Source organism: Opisthocomus hoazin, chromosome 6 (assembly GCF_030867145.1).
Source record: "Opisthocomus hoazin isolate bOpiHoa1 chromosome 6, bOpiHoa1.hap1, whole genome shotgun sequence".
NCBI classification, from domain to species: Eukaryota; Metazoa; Chordata; class Aves; order Opisthocomiformes; family Opisthocomidae; genus Opisthocomus; species Opisthocomus hoazin.
The window spans coordinates 7,796,526-7,818,411 of record NC_134419.1 but is presented as its reverse complement, the minus strand read 5'-3'; the positions used below and the strand labels follow the sequence as shown (position 1 = coordinate 7,818,411).

At 37.5% G+C, this 21,886-nt stretch overlaps 1 protein-coding gene across 5 annotated transcripts in view; it reads right to left on the bottom strand.

Annotated features, from left to right (window-relative positions):
- Positions 1–261: 261 nt before the first annotated feature.
- Positions 262–21,886, bottom strand: part of EPS15 (epidermal growth factor receptor pathway substrate 15) — a 73,892-nt gene continuing 52,267 nt past the window's right edge. For 3 of the 5 annotated variants that reach the window (XM_075424497.1, XM_075424500.1, XM_075424501.1), the window contains 12 exons: positions 18,703–18,864; positions 17,924–18,121; positions 15,796–15,993; positions 15,151–15,228; positions 14,713–14,803; positions 13,322–13,357; positions 12,315–12,451; positions 10,053–10,122; positions 8,780–8,856; positions 8,108–8,270; positions 5,147–5,325; positions 262–3,268 (listed from right to left, as the gene is read on the bottom strand). In XM_075424497.1, the coding sequence (XP_075280612.1) occupies positions 3,122–3,268; positions 5,147–5,325; positions 8,108–8,270; positions 8,780–8,856; positions 10,053–10,122; positions 12,315–12,451; positions 13,322–13,357; positions 14,713–14,803; positions 15,151–15,228; positions 15,796–15,993; positions 17,924–18,121; positions 18,703–18,864 (1,536 nt within the window). In that variant the 3' untranslated portion in view covers positions 262–3,121. The remainder of the gene's footprint in view (positions 3,269–5,146; positions 5,326–8,107; positions 8,271–8,779; positions 8,857–10,052; positions 10,123–12,314; positions 12,452–13,321; positions 13,358–14,712; positions 14,804–15,150; positions 15,229–15,795; positions 15,994–17,923; positions 18,122–18,702; positions 18,865–21,886) is intronic. The other 2 variants (XM_075424499.1, XM_075424502.1) reach the window with 2 other exon arrangements.

Here is a 21,886-nt window from a genome sequence, read left to right as displayed (position 1 = left end):
CATGTGGTAGGCAACATGATTCTGACAGCTGGATGCTATTTTCATGAAGAGGTGACATACAGCAGATGCTTCAGGTGGCAAGGAAGTCTGCGTGACCAAAAGGAACCACTAAGTCCAATACTGAGGGCTAACACAACAGCTTAAGTATCAAGGAGCAGGGTCAGTATTCCCTGTCACACAAAGTCTCCTGGCTTAAAGCCCACTGTCCCGAAGCAGACAGCCTTCTAGAGAACTCCAGTTAAAGTCAAGCCAGTATGTCAGTTCCTTCATTAAGTGCCTTTATTGCCATTTTATTCCTTGTCAATACTTCACAGGGATAGAACAGACTTAGCATTAATCCCCAGTACATTCTTCCAACAGTTTCTAGCCGATTCAGATACCTTGCATTGGAAATGTAACTGTCAAGTGGCCCTTTCATCTGCTAGACATCAGATAATCAATCTTTTGAGCGCAATGGTATTCTATGAATGCAATAGAAACTTTTACATGACAGTTAAAACTTCATAGTATAGGAATTAAGAGAAAGACAGCTAAAAGAAGGTATCAAATTATTCAAAATTATTAGCAACCATCTTCAGTTTCATGAGAACAAGTAAAATGGACTGTACACAATTTGGAGGGGGGAACAGAGTTGAAAGCAGCACAATCAGGAGCAAAGCGCGGCCAAGTTGGAAACCTGACAGGGGACTTAAAAGAAGAAAAAAAAAAAAAAGGGACAGCCTGGAGAAGATTTCAAACAGCCTCAAAAATGCGTGTGAACCCATTACCTAATCCAACTGATGTCTCATTAAAAGAAAATAGGCAAAGAAATTTGGGTCCACTCAGATAAGTATATTCAAACCCAGCACTATCGTAACAAAAGAATCAGACATATGTAAATGGTTGCTGGAACTCCTAAACCTCTGACCGAGCACTCTACGCCTTGACATAAAGGAGACATTATGCTGACAGACATATTTAGAAGAATCGTATATGCTGGGTCAAACTAGAGATCTCTTAAGCCCTGTATGTTGACAGCAGCCAGTAGAGGATGCTTACATATCTTCACAGATAAATCTTAAGTATCTAAACATTTTGGCTCTGCAACCCTTGTGCAGGCAAAAATCCTTGGACAAGAGTAGCCCAAGTTGTCTTTGAAGCTGCCACAACTCCTAATGAAGCAAGTGACATCTGGGATTAGCGTGCACTTCAGCTAACCTCAAGACTCAGGCAACTTTTTTCTCTGAAAATTAACCTGCTCCCATCAGACTACAATTGGAACACTTCATATTTTTTGCATTACATTTACATGTTGCTTTACAGCTCACAGCACCCTTTTGAAAAAACAGGCAAACAGTTCACACTTATGTACTTAAACTTTATTTCTTCATAATTACAGGCTATTGTTAGAATTTTTAAACAAAAGGGAAGTCTATAAATAGAGGCTAATCCCACCCAAACAAGTTTATTTTTTTAAAAAAACCAAACAGTTAAAACTTCATAAAGTAATGCCATTTAGCTCACAGCAGTGGTTTGTTGGTAGTCTGAGTAAAAGTACTATAGTCAGAGTCAGTAACATGAAATGTAACATCAAATGACTCAAAACTTTAAATTCCATAAAGGAAAGCAGGAATATATATATAATATATACATATAATATTGTGTTGGTCCACTGAGTATACATTTTTAACAAAAGATAAGAAACTATGTAATCCAGTTAAGCATATGATTTGCAAGATTAGTGTACACTCATTACAAAGATGTATAGATAAGTTATACCTATTTAATACTTGCAAAATTTTAAGTTACTTCTTTTGAGCAGGTGTTCAAATGCTCATTTCCCAGTGCAAAAGAAAAAACATCTCAGTCAGGTTACCCATTTTTCCTGAAAAAAAAACCCCAAAAACAACCTACCCTCAAATTCATGTAATAGCAGCACTGACAGGTAATGGGAAGAGCTTACACATACTGAAGCATGGCTGAGTTCTCCCCCTTTCCCCCCTCCAGTGCTGCATGTTGAAACACTTCAATTTCCTCTACAGAAATACCACAGGTTAAAAGTGCAAGGAAAAAAAAAAAAAAAATCTCTTGATGTCTGTGCTGCTGCCACGAATTTTTCTTAGAGAGGGCAAAAGATTATTCTTTTTGGAATTATTCTAATGAAACTGATTCTCCAGAATAGAGTTCTTTCAAAATGAACAATAAGTTATTTTCATTAACATTCTATGAATCCTATCCCAACTCAGTGACCATAAAGAAATCATTCAGTTTAAGGTGCAACTAACAGTTGGCATTCAATAAATTACACACACAGAAAACAACTGTGGTTAAAAAAAAAAAAAAATAAAAATCAGACTACCTGTTCTTTCTTTCTATTCTCAATCCTATTACAAATTGAACTTCTTAACTTGCCAGTTCAGCTGCATATTTCACAGGCAAAAGTGGCTCAAATAGCAGTGGGGTCTCATAATTTGACAGTCATCCTGGCCAACAGCGAATGCACATGAATCTTCAATTCAGTTCCTTTATAAAAACAAAATAACATGTCTGCCTTAAAACCTATGACCACGCAAGAAAAGCATTAAAGGTTTCAGAAAGACACACTCTTTCTGACCTGGATTCCATGAAGAATATTATTTCAAATTCAAACGCAGAATCTTCAATAAAGAGAAAAATCTATATGCATACATATAAAATACAGCACTCCACAACTCTGGCATTACTAAAATCTCTTTCGAAGGATAAAAGGTTCCAAGTGACTAACTGCTTGATGGGACACAGTCAGCCATGGCAGAATAATTGCCGTGTTCACTTTATGCTCAATTACCAGCTGCTGACAGATGACAGTCAAACTACAACCTCACTATCTGCATTTTAAACTGATTTGCTTACTGATTTGCTGATTTGCTGGGAAAAGTACTTGTTCTCCTGAAAACTTGAGAGAAACTGAATGCTAAACTTAAGTTATTCAAACAATAACCAAAAGGATTGAATTTAGCAGAAACATTCACACCACTTTCAGAAATTTAAAACCTTTCAGAGTTTCTTGAATATATGTATTTTCTGATTAACATTTAAATAGGTTAGGTATTCAGGGAAAGGGACAAAACAATTGACATAAGACAATATCTTATTCTAAACTTCATGCTTCTGATATTTCAGATTTACTGAGTGCAATAGCCAGTTCCAAGTCTTCTTGCTCTTGCTGTTTTAGTCTTGCCAATCTTTCCTTCTCTTCTTTCTCACTTTCCCTCTTAGCCCATTCAATCATGTCTTCCTCAGTAGAATACTGCATTTTTAAAAGACAAAACAAACCACATTAATAATACGATGATAACTAATACTGTCCTTGGTTTAAGGGACAATTACAGTTTTTCAAAAATTCTTTATATTCTAGTCTTTAAATATTACTTGCTTTTTAATTTTAATGCACTATTAAAATGAGCTCAGTCTAAGGTTTAACTATTAAGAACTGCATTGAAGCCATCCAACAGACATATTATTATGAAATACACCGTGTTTCAGAATTCAATATTACGTTCAAAAAAGTTACTCAGCAGAAAGTGCGGTAATTCAAATTCAATTTTATATTGGGTAGAGATCAGTCTATACAATAAAAAATTTGAATAAATCAGGAGAACATTCTGCGAGATACACCCCTGTCCACACTGTGGGACATCCCGATCTACCATACTTTCATTAGGGATGATTTTTCCAGGTGACAATGACTGCAAAAATTAGCTGTAGAATGACTGTTTTTAATTGTGCGTATGAAAAATACTTCTGCCAAGAAGCAACAAAATAATACGATAACCATAGAGTTAGAAGCCTAGGAGTAATATAAAGAAAGGTGAATGTGATACAAAGGAAAAAAAGAACAGATTCTTTCCATGTATATTGATGTGAACAGAATGTGAACTAAATTTCTGTGGTACAATGACTATAAATCACAGACAGTTAAGGGTATGATCTTAAATAAAATACAAAAGATGATGCTAAAGTTTGTTTCTAGTCAGCATGCAGAAAAGCTAAGAAGCAGGTGAAGCCCACATCTTCATGAATGCCCCAATGTTAAGACCAAAAGGGTTATCACAATATACTCCAGCTGGTTTCTGCTTTGAGCTGCTGGGCAATAAAAGTAGACAGTTTTCTCCACAGTTCACCTAGTGTTTTCAGTAATTGCAACTGGAAAAAAATACTTTTTCCTTCAAAAAGATAATGAACATTTTCGTTTTCTCCTCCACATTTCACATTCTCCCCTCCAAGCTGGCTTCTCAGTCTCTCTAAGAACAGTGATCAATAACAGCATTTCAGAAATTATCATGCTACAAGACACATCACCCAGTGCAAGTCAATTCTGAGAGCCTGTCAATCCTCAGTTTACTTCAAGCACATAGTTTATTAGGCCTGAAAATAAAAAAAGCAGTATGATCAAGATACTGCAAATGCCAATTGCATTTAACAGGTATCAAGCTTGAAAGTGAGATGACGCCTTTCAAAACTCCCATATGCAAAAGCTCAAAAGAATAAAAATATATATAGGCATGCACAAACCTTTAGATTTGCTTCTACTGCTTGGTCACCACAACTTCAATGAAATGGATTTTGGTTACAAAGAGACACTACTTTTTACTTCATTGTACATAAGTCTGGAATTTACTAGCCATTCAAAACTCACAAAATTATATTTCATTAACATACACCATTACGAGGCTGTTTATCAATATTTCAGTACATTGAAATTATGACCAAACGGTTCAGTGACAGCTAAATTAAAATCACACCTTTTGTTTTATTTTCAGTTGGATTGTTAACACTGTGCTTGTTATAGATGGATAATTTAAGTCTGCTGCATGCCCTGACAAAATGGATAATCCCAAGAACATAGATATTTAAAAGTCCTATCTTCTAAAAGCTAGGAGGCCTTCATGAAAAAAAAACAACCTCACAAAAGCAATGCAATTTAAACCTTAACTACAACATTTTGCAGTTATTTGTTTTAGGACAGCCTCAGCTGTAAACTAGATGTAAATACTGTTTTAACTGGAAGCGATATCCCTTTTGTACATGGGATATGTCTTAATATTTTAAATTAGACTGAAGATTTCAGTGTGAACAATTCAAAGCTGTCATTATACTGAAACAAATGTAAAAAGTGTTTACTCACAGTACTGAAGTTTGCAAAATTGTTGGGGTCAGCCTCTTTACTCATGCTGGTGGGAGCAAATGGATCACAGAATAGATCTGCTTCTTGTTCTTTGGGAATGTCTGGGGTGGGGAAAGGCTGAAATGGATCTCTCGGTTTAAAGGAATCTGAAGAGTCTATTTGATTGATAGGTCTTTTCCCTTAGATTAAAATGAATTTAAAATGAATTTAAGATAGCAGGTAATAACATGCCAAAAATAGTTTAAAAAACCCCCACAAAATCAAAAGCTACTTGGAATGCAACCTCTTCTAGTAAACTAGTGGAGTTACAGTGATTTCAGAGGAAGGGTTGCCAGTTTAAAAAATGAGGGTATGATCCACTGTTTCTTAAAAGGTAATCAGGTAAAAAGGAACACCTGTATGTTAAGGATTCAAGAACACAGTTATGTACTAATTAACTATTTTAGGAAAAGAATTTCTAACAGTTTCAAGCCCCTATTCTATCAGCACAGTATTTTCTCTTTTGTTTATCAGCTGTCCATGATCATTCCGGCAATGTTCTTATTATTTATTTGGATCTAGTTAACACAATTTCATTCAGAGACCAGAAATATATTTCTAAGTCTTCAAAACACCATGTCCCCTCACTATGCTAACACCTGGAATTTCTGTAGTTTTTAAACTAACAGAATGAAGGAGCATGATAACAAGCAAACACAGCCTTAACTGCTGCATAAATAGCTGCAGATGTAACAGGAACAGGCACAAGCCCCCCCCACTTATCTGTTTGTTTTTCAGCTTAACACCAGTCAGCTTTAAAAACCTTTGAGGACATTAACCCAAACACTTCCAAGAACAGCTGAGCAGAATTTCATCCCACCATTCTCCCCATATGTTACTGCTTACAGAGAAGGTTTCATTGCAGTTCTTGAGTTCAACTAGCAGGTTCTACATGTGGTTTAACAGAGTGGTCGTATTTTAAAACTTGCTTCTGTTGCTATTTTAAACTGCAGAATTAACCACAGCGCTTATTATTTCATGTATCACTGTTGCAACTTAGTCTAAAAATTCTTTCATAGACCAAAAGAGATTCTAATTTGGCAATGATTTAGAGAACACCCCCTCAGGAATATATGATTTATTTAGACACTTCCCAGATAACCTTGCCATGATAGCTCTCATTCACTGCTGATGATCTGTTACTGGCAGACAATGCACATCTACTTCTTGAATAACGTGGGAGAAGCAGCTTCCAATGACATCTAGGGAATTTATTTCTACATGGGTAGGATTAATAAATACAAGATTATGAAGTATACAATCTCCAAATCTGCCCCAAAAAATCATGAAATGAGAGTGCTTATCAGTATCTAGAAAGGCAACAGATCTCAGAGGGAAGCAAACAGTCCTTCTGCACACTTTCCAGTAGCATGATGAATTAAGAGAAAGACTTTGGGGCATTTCTTTGAAAAAGAATTCCCTTGTTTTGAATCACGCCAAGGGAGTAATTTAAAACAAATACAGTTAAATGCCTCAAATTTTTATTTCCATTAGGAAAATAGTTTATTTGGAATGGTTATTAAGATAACCACAGTATCATTTTTAATATATAAAATCAAAACAGGCTACTTTTTTCTAGTCATCTTTTGATAAGGATACTGTTGTTCCACCACTAGAAGCTCCCATTCCAAAAGTAGATCCATACACCATGTCATAGCCACTCCCACACAATAAAGTCAGAAATTCGGTTTTTGTTTTAAGTAAGGACCACCATAACAGGAAACACTATAAAACATTCAAATTATCATCACTTCTCATGTCCGCTGTTTTAACGTTATTTACAATGAAACCAATTCCTTGCAAGGCATAATTACAGGTTGCCCAGAGACGTGGTAGATTCCCCATCCCTGGAAACCTTCAAGCCCAGGCTGGACCGGGCTCTGAGCAACCTGATCTAGTGGTAGACGTCCTTGCTCATTACGGGGTCAGGGGGGACACACACGACTAGATGGCCTTTAAAGATCTCTTCCAAACCAAACTATTCTATGATTCTATAAGCATGAACCAGGTCTCCCATTAACATTAGAAATTAAACAGCTGAATTTAAACTTCAGTATAAATACTCCTACATTTACTGTGTTCCCCTTCTTTTGAGGAAAAAGAGGAATACATGTTTTAAGTTTCATGCTGCATTTTTCCCAAACACCTTAAGATTCATCCGTATAGCGTAACAGTGAAAACATGATGCAGTAGAGTTTTTAAAGAAAATGAAACAAAGGACAGAAACTTAAAAAGGAATACTGGTAATATATTTGGCCAATCTATGAGAAAAAAAAAAAATCGCGAGTGAGGAGTCTGTTATAAGATGGACTTGTTGCAACCACAAGAAGGCGTTGTTATCTTTGATAATCACGGCCTCTTCTGGAAAGCAGAGCTGTTTGTGTCATGGAGTAGACCAGATCACTCGGCTATCACTTGACAGAAAACAGCATAGGAAACTTGGGCTTATTACTATTACATTGGTTAGGTTTACTACTACAGACCTTTACCAAGACCACCTGGAAAAAGTAACCTAAGACAATCATTTAACCCTATTTAGTTAACTTTGCATTAAAACCAGAGGTTTTGCAATGGATAAAGCACACTGAATTCTCACTTTGAGCATAATTTAATGCAAGATTCACAGTGTATCACATTAGTAACCATTTATTTTGCAGCCATGCTATGTTCTTGCAGATACTTGTAGTAATTCCATTTCCTCCTGTTTTCTAAATCCTTTCTCTTTTTGAAGGACAAACTATGATCCCAAATGCCACGCAAAATTTAACCCTGAGGAAACCACCACCAGATCAGGAACAGACTTGTTTCACATCTTGCTCATTCATTCTAAATTCAGACACTTCACCATCCCCTCATCATTGCTGTCCCACTGCCAATATTGAAGCAGCTCACTGTTGACAACATCTCAGTATCAGCTCTTACCAGGTGGCGGTGGACAGGGCCTTGTGGGAGTTCCTGTTTTAGGGGGCAATGCAGGAGGAACATCCTCGTTTTTAGCTGGTGGCTCCTCAAATAAGTTTTTAGTTATGGTCACACTGTTGACAGAACCTGATGCGGAAGAGCTGAAGGGATCCTCATTGTTGGCCTTCAACAAATAAAACAGCAACACACAGATTTTCAGTGCAATTCTACTAATACTTTTCCCTTCTTTTCAATAATGCAAATATTTAGAACTGAAAGTTTGGGCCAAGACAAAAAGAAAATACTTTGGTTTGGTTTAAAACATATCATCCACATACTGCAGGAGACTGAAAATAAAGAAAGATCAGGAATAGTTAGTGTGTGCAGCAATATAAAGTTGCGTGCAGTTATACATACCAAAGTAATACTTTTGCTGTTGAACTCAGCACATTTTAAAAAAATGTAGTATCACTCCAAATAGAGAAAATACTTATAAACCCACAAACAATACATTGCACTCTTCACAGTGGAATTGTAGAACAATTTACTATACAGTCCTTTTTTTCAGAAGGTCAGCCATTACAAACTCTTGGTAGTGGCAAAACTGTAACGAAACTGTTGGTAAGAGAGTAGGCTATGTCTTGTCACTGCAGTTTCATGCATTTTCTATGAGTGGCAGTAGCTTCATATTACCTTTGACAGCGTGCTAAAGTCAGCAAAACCACTTCCAAAGGATTCATTTCCAAACAGAGAGGCAAAGGGGTCTGTAGCTAAATACATATAAATCAAACAGAATGAGATTAAAAGTTAAATATGAAAGAGTGAAAAAATCCCACAACAAAAAAAGCAACTGTTACATATTTGGCAGCACAGACTAATTCAAGTGAAATATTTTGTGAGGTGGGCACTTCAAGTTATTAAGTAGCTTTTACAAAAACTCTAAGTGTCAATTACTAATTACGAATAATAGTTCTCGGGAACAGGGAGAAAATCAAAAGAAATACTGGTACTCTGTTTTCCCACATTAAAAAAGTTAAATTCCACTGAAAGTATCAAATAATCATACTACTGGATGTTCTGCTGAGATACATGTATGTATACACAAAGGTACTTTTTGTCTGCATACACCCATAAATATACATGCACAGATACATGTATCTATAAAGACACAAAGAGCTCACTTCTGACTGTAGGCCCACTTGTGGAACAAAGTAGCTAAACCTCCTACCATCTCAATCTAATTCAACAGTACCCCTTCATTCTTACGTGCCTCAAAATATGTAAAAACTGCTATTCTACTGTAAAGCAAGAAGTGCACTGTCTTAACCAATACTCACTTCTGCATCTCCAGAAAATGGCTTTTTTTTCCTGTAATTAAACTGAACAGGTTTACAATACGAAATCACATGTGGATTCATGTTTTGGATTAACACTTGTCAGTGCAACTGGGGAAAACAGCAGATTAGAGTCTTCCCTGAAACATCTTTAGCCCTCAGATCAGAGAGGGTCATAGCAAAACAAAAGGAGCAAACTTTAACAGTAAAAATTCTTGATGAAGTAGTTACTCTATCCCACATCATCCCATCTTGTAGTACAAAGCTAACTTGTGTATTACTTTGAGTAACATGACATCCTGAAAAACAACCCTAACAGGAAGCAGTACAAACCATTCAAATGTTCCAAACACTTAGATCAGGGTATTTCACCAGTTTTAGGTAAGGCAGAGGAACATTTTTGCAGAATCAGTCTTCAGAAATAAGCACTGCAGATAACAAGACAGTGTTGTTTTACAAAAATAGCCCCCTGCAAACGTGCACCTTATGTCATACTTCATAGCAAAATTCAGAAAACGTAGGAAATCCCTAAAATGCTCCATCGCAAATTCTGTTAAAAGACTAGAAAACAATAAGCAAAAGCAAATGAAAATAAAACCATAGGAAGTTTGATGTGTACAATGTACTGTTACCTAGATCATTTGATGCAGTAACAGTTGTTCCACCAGGAGCAAAAGGGTCATTCTTCTTTGATATCTCTGTCTAAAATAAAAAACGCCTTTGGAGGAAAATTTGTTTTTCAGCTTAAAAGATTCCTCATTCTAAGAATACAATCACAATTTATTTTGGTTTAGAAGTTTTAAGATAAAATATTATGGAAGTAGCTTTTATCAGCATCAGTAAACAAGTCTGTTGACAGAAACTCCTCCTCAAAACAGAGATTAATTGTTTCAAAAGATGGAAAAAAGGTACACACCATGTACAACATACTTGGTAACCACTAATGCAAAATTTAAGAATATCTACCAGTCATTTTGGTCTCAGATTTCTACAACCAGAGCCATCTTTGTGAAGATATAACTACAAGTTATCAACACCACAAAGGTGCGGTAAAGCATTTAGAATGAGTGCATAACTTCATTTCAGTTCAGAAATCAAGAGGAGTGTGGCCAGCAGGTCGAGAGAGGTTCTCCTCCCCCTCTACTCTGCTCTAGCGAGGCCCCATCTGGAGTACTGTGTCCAGTTCTGAGCTCCCCAGTTCAAGAAAGATGAGGAGCTACTGGAGAGAGTCCAGCGGAGGGCTACAAGGATGGTGAGGGGACTGGAGCATCTCTGCTAGGAGGAGAGGCTGAGGGAACTGGGCTTGTTTAGCCTGAAGAAGAGAAGGCTGAGGGGGGACCTTGTAAATGCCTACAAATATCTGAAGGGTGGGTGTCAGGAGGATGGGGCCAAACTCTTTTCAGTAGTGCCCAGCGACAGGACAAGGGGCAACGGGCACAAACTGAAGCACAGGAAGTTCCATCTGAACATGAGGAAGAACTTCTTCCCTCTGAGGGTGATGGAGCCCTGGAACAGGCTGCCTAGGGAGGTTGTGGAGTCTCCTTCTCTGGAGATATTCCAGACCCACCTGGACAAGGTCCTCTGCAGCCTGCTGTAGGTGACCCTGCTTCGGCAGGGGGGTTGGACTAGATGACCGAGAGAGGTCCCTTCCAACCCCCAACATTCTGTGATTCTGTGTGTAATACAGATCTCACAAGAATCAGCTGCTAATCCCACACCACAGCTCTGCCCCCCCCCTTTTTTTTTTCCTCCTCTTCTGTAATTCTCTTATTATCAGACTGCAATATGAACAGGAACTGCTTATATTAGAATATTAAGACTTAGCATAGTGTGCTAAGTATTGAAGACTGTAGAAAACCAATTTTTAACGTTGGAGGTGTAGGCTGTGGTGTGTAATATGGCCTTGAGGTCTCCATAATGCGCACACCACATGGAAGGACAAGAACATCACTGTTAGGCAGAGTGACTTCTCACAATCTTGGCTGTTGTGGGTTCGCCTGAGGCACACTCTACAGCCACTTAACTTGCTTCCTAATCCACATATATATTTAATTTTTATACATGTATATGTATATTTTATACACACACAAAATTGGAAGTGAGGCATGAACAGAAGCGGTACTGAGAAGAAAAGGGGATGGCAAGAAGGGTGGACACAAACTTATGACACCAAGAAGTTCAGCTTCTTCAATTATTCATCTGTCAGCCCTAAATATTATCTGAACTTTCTCAAGTTCTAGCCTACATCAGAGAAGGTTTCACGCCCAACTCTACCTTATTATAGGCTCAAGACTAATCAATAGCTGCTCAGTTATAATGTGAGCATCTAAAATTTACACCTAAGTACACGTGAAAGAGGTACATTCAGTAAGGATCTCCACATGATCAGATAGTTTCAGTGACTCCTATCAAAAAAAAAAACAACACACACACACATACAACAAAACCCAAACAATATACGCCTACAGAACAACTTTTCAGAGGGAAACCCCACAGCACATCAGATTTCAGGTAAGATATAGAACATATTTATTGATCCTATAAGCTTTGGATGCAAAAATCAAGTGTCTCAGCACAACTTGGTGAGACTAATCGTGGGTTTCTTTCAATGTTTAGTAAGTTCCACCAGCTACCAACAGAGGTTAGTTCATTACTCTCAAATGTTTTTATCTGTGGAGCAATGAAGCTCCACACAACCATTTTAAAAATGTTATTATTTTCACTTCTGTTTCATCTGTGACAATTTCTAGAAAATAGAAGACACAAAAAAGATAACACAGAGCCATGATGATTTCTGAATATCAGCTTTTTCAAGGCATGTCCAAATGTAGAAAATGGGTTATTTTGTCCAAATCATATACAGAAGGAAGTAAAAGGTATGCTATTAAACTTACTGTGATATTATTGCTGCTGTCTGCTGTGCTAAACGGATCAGTGCTAGCAGTCACAAAAGGATCAGTGGAGGATTGTTTGAAAAAACAGTCAGCTGCAAAAGGATCTGAGCCTTTGAAGGGATCGCCGCCAAAGGGATCTAAAAAGTAAACATCTCATTAACATTTCTGCTAGCTTTACTTAGTTTGATATCCTAAAAACTAAACATTATGTTGCTTTTCTCATACTGCAAGAAGATGACACACTTAAGGCCAAGCATCTTTGAAGTATGAAATCCATCTGAGAATAATTTGTATTCTGCAATTTGAAACATTAGACAAGCTAGTGTTTTCTGCACATCATGAAAACTTTGGATGGTGCCAGTGGTTCAGTTCCAGAATCACCTAAGCCTATTGGTTCTTTATCCGAGCCCCCTAAAAATGAAGCATTTTACAAAACTTAATGTTTCTCAGAACTATCCTACCCTCCTCTCCTTCACTCCCCAAACACAATCAATGTTTTCTTATTTGGCACTTGGTGCACAATACCACTTTGCTAGAGCCTTCCTACTGGCCGTTTTGCTTTTTTGTTACCAGTAACTCCCTTCAGGACCAAGCAAATAACACAGTGACACTGCCTACACAGCCAGTCTAAATAGAGACTTCCCACCTTTTTCAATATTCAGTGCTAAATAAAGTTGGGAAGTCTAAAAAGAGTACAGTCCTACTACCATACACATAAAACAGGCAGCAAGAGTTTGGGGCCTTCTGTTCACCACCTTCACTTACTTAAACACCAACTAAGCAGACTTTCAACAGCAAGAGAAAAGATCACCGGCAATGGGCTTCTCTGAAAAACTTCAACACAACGGGCCAGCTGGTACTGCCATGTATCCATCCCATGGTGACTTTATGGGTCATTTCCACCTTTTTTTTGTGGTGAAAGTGGTGATGCTTTTCCCCACATACTTTTCTACTAGGATTCATTTAGGGGAAAAAAGAAAAGCACTAAGAGTTATAAAGTTACTTACCAATTTTCCCAAAAGGGTCATCTTTGAAGGGATCACCTGTTAAAAATGAAGAAGTGACTTGAAGCTTTTTATCACAAAGCATGTGCTGAGTTGAAGTCTTTTGGATACAAATTCATTTCTACAGTTAGAATTTAAACAACTTAGAGGAATAGTTTAACTGTTTTCAGTGGAACTACAAGAGCTAGCAGTAGACAATGCAAATATTCATCAAGTAGCTCACTACCAGAATGAAGCACATACAAATACAGCATCTCAAAGGTGCATTTTTGTTGGCTATTATCAATAAACACCCAAATTATGCAGTATTTACTACCATGGTAATCCAGGCTAACCACTGATAGAAGCTTAGTCCCAGTTTTGATAATTCTCACAGGCGTCACAGATGGTAGTTCCTACATGTTCATTTGTGTGCTGGATGCATGGTCCCAACTGCATCAGTTCTACTCCCTCATCTACACCTGAGCCACATGGATATACTGTCTCTTAACTGTAGGTATCTACCCCTGCCTGTACTGAGCACACAAAGACCAAAAGGCTGGCTACTAACAGACATACCTTCCTCCTCTGAAAGAAAGGCTGTGTCATGTGCTGTAAGTAGAACTGTTCCAATATAAACAACAACAACAACAAAATCAAGCAGTATCCACACAGAAACATTAAAGCTGTTTTGAATTAGTTTAATTTATTCATTAAAAGTATTAAATCTGCAGTGGCATTCTTCCAGAAGCCAAGTGATCTGAAACATCTAGTTTTCCTTTTGAAGCGATATGAGCTAAATCAATCAGACCATGTTGATTCTGAAAGCATGGCTGAAAACACCTACTTCAGCCGTTAATCCAAATTAACTCCCCTCCTTCAAGTGGCTCCACACAGACAGATCAATTCTTCCAACATAAAAGAAAAAACTAAAGTCAGAGCAACCGCATTTGTAAGTGGCAGGTTCCTAAAATAAAGCATAGCACTTCCACAAGACGAGCAGATGGTGCAGTTCCACATTACCTTTTTCCGAGCGCGAAACTCACCATAAGTAGGCCACAGCCATTCATTCTCAGCCACCCACACCCCCTCAATACCACAGCTCACCAAACCCTCAGCTGATCTGATTGTGGATCTGTGCTGCAAATTAGGGGGTGGGCAGGAGGTAAGGCAGGTACTTTCCCTCGAGGGGAAGGTGCAATTTTCACAGCTAATTAGAAATCCAGACAAGGAAGGAGAAACACCCTGGAACTCTCATTTCTATTTTTGTAATGCTATTGGCTCCACACTTGTGTCACTCAAACACCTTCACATTTACTCTCTATAGACCACTTCCAAGGTGAAGACTAGTCTGAAATGTGTTCATGTAAGACCTATTTCTGCAAATCTGCACTTAGAGAGAAAAGTTTACTTACTGCCAACAAAAGGGTCAGACTGGAAGAACTCTAAGCTGGCTTCAGAAACTAGATCAGGCAATGGATGAGATTCAGCATCAAATGGATCTTCCTGCACAATGCAAAAGCAGAGAAGGTATTAAATTTTTAAGACATGCAGGACAGAAAACACGTTGTCTTGTGTAACGATTTAGTAGTTTCTTAAAGCTGGAAAAAAGGGACACCTATAATTCTACACAATTCATCAACAGAGTTCCAAAATATTTCTCAACAACAACCTGCCTGCTATATATGAAACGTTTTCATGACATCACACTGTAAATAAATACATTAAGAGGAGACAATTTTATTTCTCTGTTGTTCTATGACCATCATGCAAGTGACATCATACAAGCCTGAAACAGTTTAACTAGGATTTTTTAATTTACTTTTTCTTCCTCCAAATCTGAACAAACTCACTTTTTTGGTAGTAGCTGCAGCTGGGGTCTCTTTCTCTTCTTCCACAACAGAGGTTGTTGTTTCAGGACTATTCCTGATCTATATAAGGATAAAAGCAATTCATCATAAGTAAGTAAATAGAAGACTACACAATATACACCATTTTAAGCATTAAATGGCTAAAAAAATATACTAAAGGATACTTTAAGAGGTTCATACTTATTATAAAACACACTGAAATATTCCATAAATCTTGTGTAAGTTGAAAAAAAAACCCCAATATTACTCAAGAATCTACTGGGACATAAGGAGGGACATTTAAAGCAAAACAGCTTTAGATTTTCTGTACTATTACTTATTCCATTCTTGTTGCACCAACTGGAGAGAGCTGCTTTCCTTTAATGTTAATTCTACTATTCCATTTATGATATTTTGCTTTGCAAACAAATACAGAAAATTTTTTATTGCCGCTTTCCAGCTAAGCTAAAATTGCCTCCATTTCTGCTTATCAACTTTCAGATTGCTGAAACATAGTCCCTCAGAATAACACCCTGAAATTCCACCTGTGCTAGTGTTTAAAAACATAATCAATCTTGATACATTCTTAACTTATTCCAACTTCACAGCTGCACTGCATCATGATGAAGCAGACAAAACACTACTCACTGGAGACACACTGTTTATTTGTTCATCTTCTGCTATACTTTCTCTTTCAGCATTCTCATTAAGGTTAGCAGTTTCACTGCTGCTGTTGCTAAGACTAGAGCGATCCGCAGTTCCATTAACAAGTGTATTATGTGGCTGAGAGTGCCAACTAAATTGGTTATTTTCCAATTCTTTCAGCTCAAGAAGTTTTGTCTGCACCTGTAAACAAATAAACGTATATGCATCAGTATTGCAGCACACAGAAGCTAGTATATGGCCATCCCCTCTTAAATCTAAGACGGAAGTTATATGTCTGAAATTCTTATTTTCAAAAGCAAATATAATAACTTGGTTCTTTCAATCAAAGGGTTAAATTTGAGAGATAAGCACAAATCTGGTTTAGAAGAGATACAATGTGTTTGAAAGACAGACCTGAGAACCTTCTCCTGCCAAGGTAACAGACTGCATCACTGGCAACATCAAGACTTGTTGCTTTGTTTCTACTCAAACTCATAAGAAGACTTGCAAAGCTTTCATATTTTTTTTTTTGTTCAGGCTTTCTTTCTGCTTGGTTAGGTTTTTTTTGGTGGTGGTTGTTTTGTTTTTGTTTTTAAAATTATGTATCTGCAATTGCCTTAAACTCTAAATTAAAAAGGCTGCTTTATCAGAGTTCTCATCTTCCGAGAAGGAAAAAAAAAATTTGTTATCTTCTCCCACATGACCTTTGAAGTCTACAAAATCCACAGTGTATCCTCCTAAGCAGACAGTTACATCCACATGTTACTGTTTCAGCAATATGCTTAATACAGTGCCTCACCACAAACATTTATAGCCAACCTACCAGTAACGAAGGAATTACTGCATTTGGCAGATTATGCAGAAGGATGAACACAGTTCAGATATTTAGGTGTCAAAATCCCACTGGCTTTTGCTAAGCCAGTCACAAAATAGAGTTTTCATTGCCTTGCATAGGTCACAAGTCAGGTTGCAAAGACAACATCAGGTGCCTTTCAAATACACTGACCTCAGACCAGCCATTAGATAATCTCGCCTAAAGCACCAAAGCATCTATTGTTTATTATTTGAGAGCCAAAAGCAATAAAATCAAGAGTACCGATACAAAATCTATCAAAAAAATGTTTGTAGTACAGTCAAGCATAACCACTTGTATTATCAGCCTCAGATCTGTCCACTGCAAGTACCTCTTGCTAGTACATTGATATTGAAATAGCACAGCCTTCTCTGCCTGTGATGAAGCCATGGAAAATCCATTTCTCTACTTCCCAGTTTCTAAACCTCAAAGACAAATTTAAAAGTTAGGAATATGTTATAAGGCTCTTCAACAGCAGAAAGTGCTCTTGCATGAACACTAGCAGTGGAAGTCTTCAGAAAAACGTAACAAGTTAGACATGAATTGTGTGAAATGACCAACCCAAAAAAGTCAGCCATTCCTAGGGTTCAAAGTTAATAAGCAGGCTTTCTGTTTTGTTCTTAACTTGATGATGTGACTCTAGCTAATACATGAGACAGCTGGCAAGTCAGAGAAGAATTATGAAGAAAGTGTGTGCAAGCTAACACATTACTGATTACAGATCAGAGCTAAAATTGTTCCTTTAACGTAACAGCAGACACTTCAAAGCACAGTTCTCTGCTTAAAAGCCAGCGCAGCCCTCTCTGCTTCTCAGTATCTAATCTCAGTCCAATTTATTCTTACTTTCACCTTCCTTTCCTCCTTCAACAATGCACTAAGTAAATGTTATTAAGTAATTTTATACCAACATCACATCAATTAAAGATTAGTGAGAGCGTGCTCCAGGCCATGGCTGAGGAGAAAACTTCAGTAACTACTGGATGTAGAGAATTTAAACGTGCATTACTAATTTTTCATTCACTACATTGAGACAAATTATTTATGCAGTACAACAAATTAATCTCTTTTTATTAAAAAAAACGGAGAAAAATCATGAAGTATCTTGCGTGACTTGAGTCAGCCTCTAAGAATCCCAACAACTACTAGCACAGAACACATGTAAACAGCTAAAGACATGAGCAAACAGTGAAGAAAAAAGAAAACAACGCCTTCCCCTTAAGAAAAACCACACTAACAATTATCAGCTAGAAAAATCCCCCCCCCTTCACACCGCCTTACTGAATTGATTTCCTGTTGCGAATCCTGCAGATGTTGCTGAAGAGGTCCCAGCTGTGCTTTCCCAGACTCTATACAATGCTCAAGCTCTGCAGTTTCTTGTTGCAGGCGACTCAGCTCCTCCTGAGCTTTGGTCAGTTCATCTTCATATGCTGAAATCTTTGATTCCTGGCTTGTTATTTCAGCCTTCAGCATGGCAATCTAAAGCATGAACAAATATTTCAAAGCCAAATAAACCCCCCACATACACTTCCAAACACATCCAAATAGTATTATTTGTGGCCACAAAAAGTAAAGATCTCATAGCTATTGCAGAGATTATACATCATAGCTGAATGAAAAGTTAATTCCGTGCTGGTCTCATTAAGATCATAGTATTCTAGCTGTTTTCCTGACCAACACAGATACTCTAAAACTGAAAATATAATTCTAGACCTTAAAGAAATACTATAGCTTCATATTAGAAGAATCTACATAACCATAAGATGATTTTTTTAACTGCTAACAAGTTGGTCACAGTAATTAGTGTTTGTAATTACACTTATATTGCATTCTAATTTTGCATTATTTTGCACTTAATCTTATTTGCATGCAAGTATATCTCAGTACATTTGTTGACACACTGATACTAAATTAGGAGGTCACTGAAATGAGTGACGTACTTCCTATTCTCTGTTGGTCACAATATTTTGACACTCGGGCTGTTTATTTGTTGAAGTTGTTCACCTTCCCCAACAAGCACACCACACTGCAAGGCTAAGGCCTTAGCCACTAGACCTTACCAAGTGGGCCTCCTCTGCACATTTCTGCCTGATATCATTCAGTTGCTCTTCCAACTTGGCCTTCTGCTCATCAAGATCGTTCAGGATTTCCTGCGCTTCCTGCTTCTGAGCTTGCAGCTTTTGCAGGTTACTGCTCTCCCGCTTTACCTCATCTTGTAGATCCTGTAATAAATCAGATTTGCTTTGCATGTGTTCCCTCTCCCCTCCCAACCACTAAATTCCACAGTATAAACTGCAGTAGTAACTCAGATTTCAAAGTATGAATAAATTGCCTTTCAAAAGTTAACATTTATAATATATCAAACAACCAAGTATTCCCAAATTCCAATTCTAAGACACAAAAATAATCAGGTTATATGCTTTTTCTTTTCTTCAGTAAAAAGAACTTCACTGAAACATTGAAGATCATGCACCAACACAGAGATTAACTGTTTTACTCACAGGGAGGTTAGGGTTTCATTTTGAATTTAGAAGTCGTCTTTATTTAGGCTGCTACATTATCCCTCTCCTATGTTTTAGCAGTATATTTTACAGCATTCCTTAATAAGAGAAATTCTTTATTCTGCTCCTTTCCCCTCAAAAACAAATGGCCAAGAGTAGAAACTTGTTTTAACAACATGGTAAAGTACCAAATCGGGGCATTATTAACCCAAATGCACTGCCTTCTAGTCTCCCCTGCCTCCGATTTTTCAAAAATCAGCCAAAAACTTACTTTCCATGTAATAGCACCGATAGGAAATGCCCATTCTATACACTACAATATGGCATCCGTTAATTTAGGAAACGGCAGTTAAGTATGTATCTTGTATTCTAAGCACATTAAGTAGCATCATATGATAATTAGTTAATTTCTGAGCAACAGGAATGGTTATACTTCAACAAACTGCAGAGATAACATTGAAATAATGTCAAGAAAAGAATTTAGGAAGAAAGAATCAAAGTCAAGAGGAAGAGATAAGACAGATCAAAAAGGATTAATACAAAAGAAAAAGTATGAGATGAAAAGAGAAGACTGCAGCCTTTCTTAGAAAATATGGCAATTGAAGGAAGAATCATGAACAACAGTAAAAAAGGAATAAAGATAAAAGAAAATTAAGGATGGGAAAAAAGCTAACATGAATTTCCAATTACATCATGCATTCATGTGGTGCTCTAAGCTCAGATCTTGTTGTCCTTTTTTGGGGGTGTTTTTTTTTTTAATGAGGGAGATCATTTATCCCCATGTGCTAACACCTCTAGATAATCAGGACAAAAAAGCAGGATAGAAATAGAAACGCATATGGTGCGGCAGTCAGATGCTAGAGAAATAGGTAACCTGAAGACAACTGGAAGACTAAAGAAACACAACAGAGACTTTTATGAAAACAGACCAACAAAAAAAAAAAAAAAAAAAAAAAAATTTGAAGGTCAGTAAAGAGTATACGACTGATGCACAGCAGTCACATTAGGTGAATTACTGGTTATTTCTAATCTATGAAAGACAAACCAGTGCACACACAAAAAGCTCTTACAGCAGCTACTGACTCGGATAATTGGGACACTCCTGATCCATTCATTATTCACATTGCTTTGAAAAGCGATTATCAGCTGACACTCAAACAACTGGAGAAAAAGTAACAGCGTGAAGAGATTTCAGTCTCCTTCCCCCAAAAGGAAGCAAGAACTCCCACACAAGCTAAATACAGATCACCTCCACTCTTGGTACTGTTTCTTGAATCCCAATGTCTGTCCTATCCACAGCAGCAGAGAAGCACTGGAGAGACCTGATGAAGCCTGATGGCTCCCAGAAGGGAAAAGAAGAGGAAAAAGAACAACCCCAAACCACCCCCACCCATGTTCACATCACTCCTCCAAAATTAAAGGTCGCCGTAGATACAATACACAGAACTGGGGGTAATAATCAAAGATACACCTTCACGAAATAAACCAGGCTCCAATTAAGCTTCAATTTCAAAGAAAGCCCTCAGGAGAGAAGCAGCATCTTAACGTTCAAGCATTGAATGAGATTTTATACGAAAACCATTAACATATTTGAGGTAGTACACACTAGCATTTTTCTGGTAATAGTAACCCTTGTATTAGATTTATAGGAAAAGCGAAGTCTAGAGATCTGTATTTCCACAGACAGACAATGGATTTAATAGCTCGCCAGTCTGTACTTCACCAAATGATTCACGTGCTAAGAACTGTTAAGCTGAAAACAGCACATAAAAGCTAAACTTCAACTGACTTTCTAATGGCTTTGGTGCACTGCAACAAACCAAGAATAGGGAAAATCCAATGCTGAGTGGGATATTCAGAGAATAAATGCGTTTAAGAAAACTCAGGCCAACAAGGAGATCAAAAGGCTAGAAGAGAAGGACAGGAACAGTCTGGACTTCTTGGAAGGCCACAGTCCCAAAATACCTTTCACTTTTTTTTCCTCCCCTTTTTTTTCTTCCAGAGCAGGCTGGTGATGGGATCGCAAGGGGACAGCCAGGTAAAGGCACTTTCAGATGCTACTTTGTATGTAGTCAAAACCTTCTCTACCGCCAAGAGGAACATTTCATACACAAGTTAAATACTCCCATATTTATAGGAAATTGCTAATCCAGAGTAAGTTAAGGAAATAGTGCCTTAGAAATTTCTTGATCTTTGTTACTCTGTCCATAACTTTTCAAGAAAAAGCACCCCTTAATCTTTGCTATTAAAGAGATGACATTTTAATAAGCATGTTAAAACCCACAAGCATGCTGTTTCCCCCCCTTTTTCTGTCTTTGCTTTTTAGTATCTATTTACATTGTATATAAATCATTTTTCAGAAAAAAAACTGTCATCCTTTCCCTCCTCCCATACAAAACAGTGCAATCCATCACAGATCATGGCTATATTTGAGAGTATAATTTGTGTATATCGAAGTAATTCTGGTATCAGAAATTCTAGTGTGAGATGCCACGAAACTAGCTTTATCCAAGGTGGCAGATTAGAACACACTGGTTTTGTACACCATCTTTAGAAATGTCACCTTTAGAATAAAACCAGAAGAAAAAAAGCATGATGTAAGGATATTCTTTGTCTGTCACCACTCCGAAGTTCTAGAAAGTTTCCCAAAAGATGCAGGTCCTACAACATTCAGGAGCAAGAAAGGGACCAGACACAGAGGGCCACCAGCTTAAACAAATGCTGCAGTCATATCCTGTTTGAT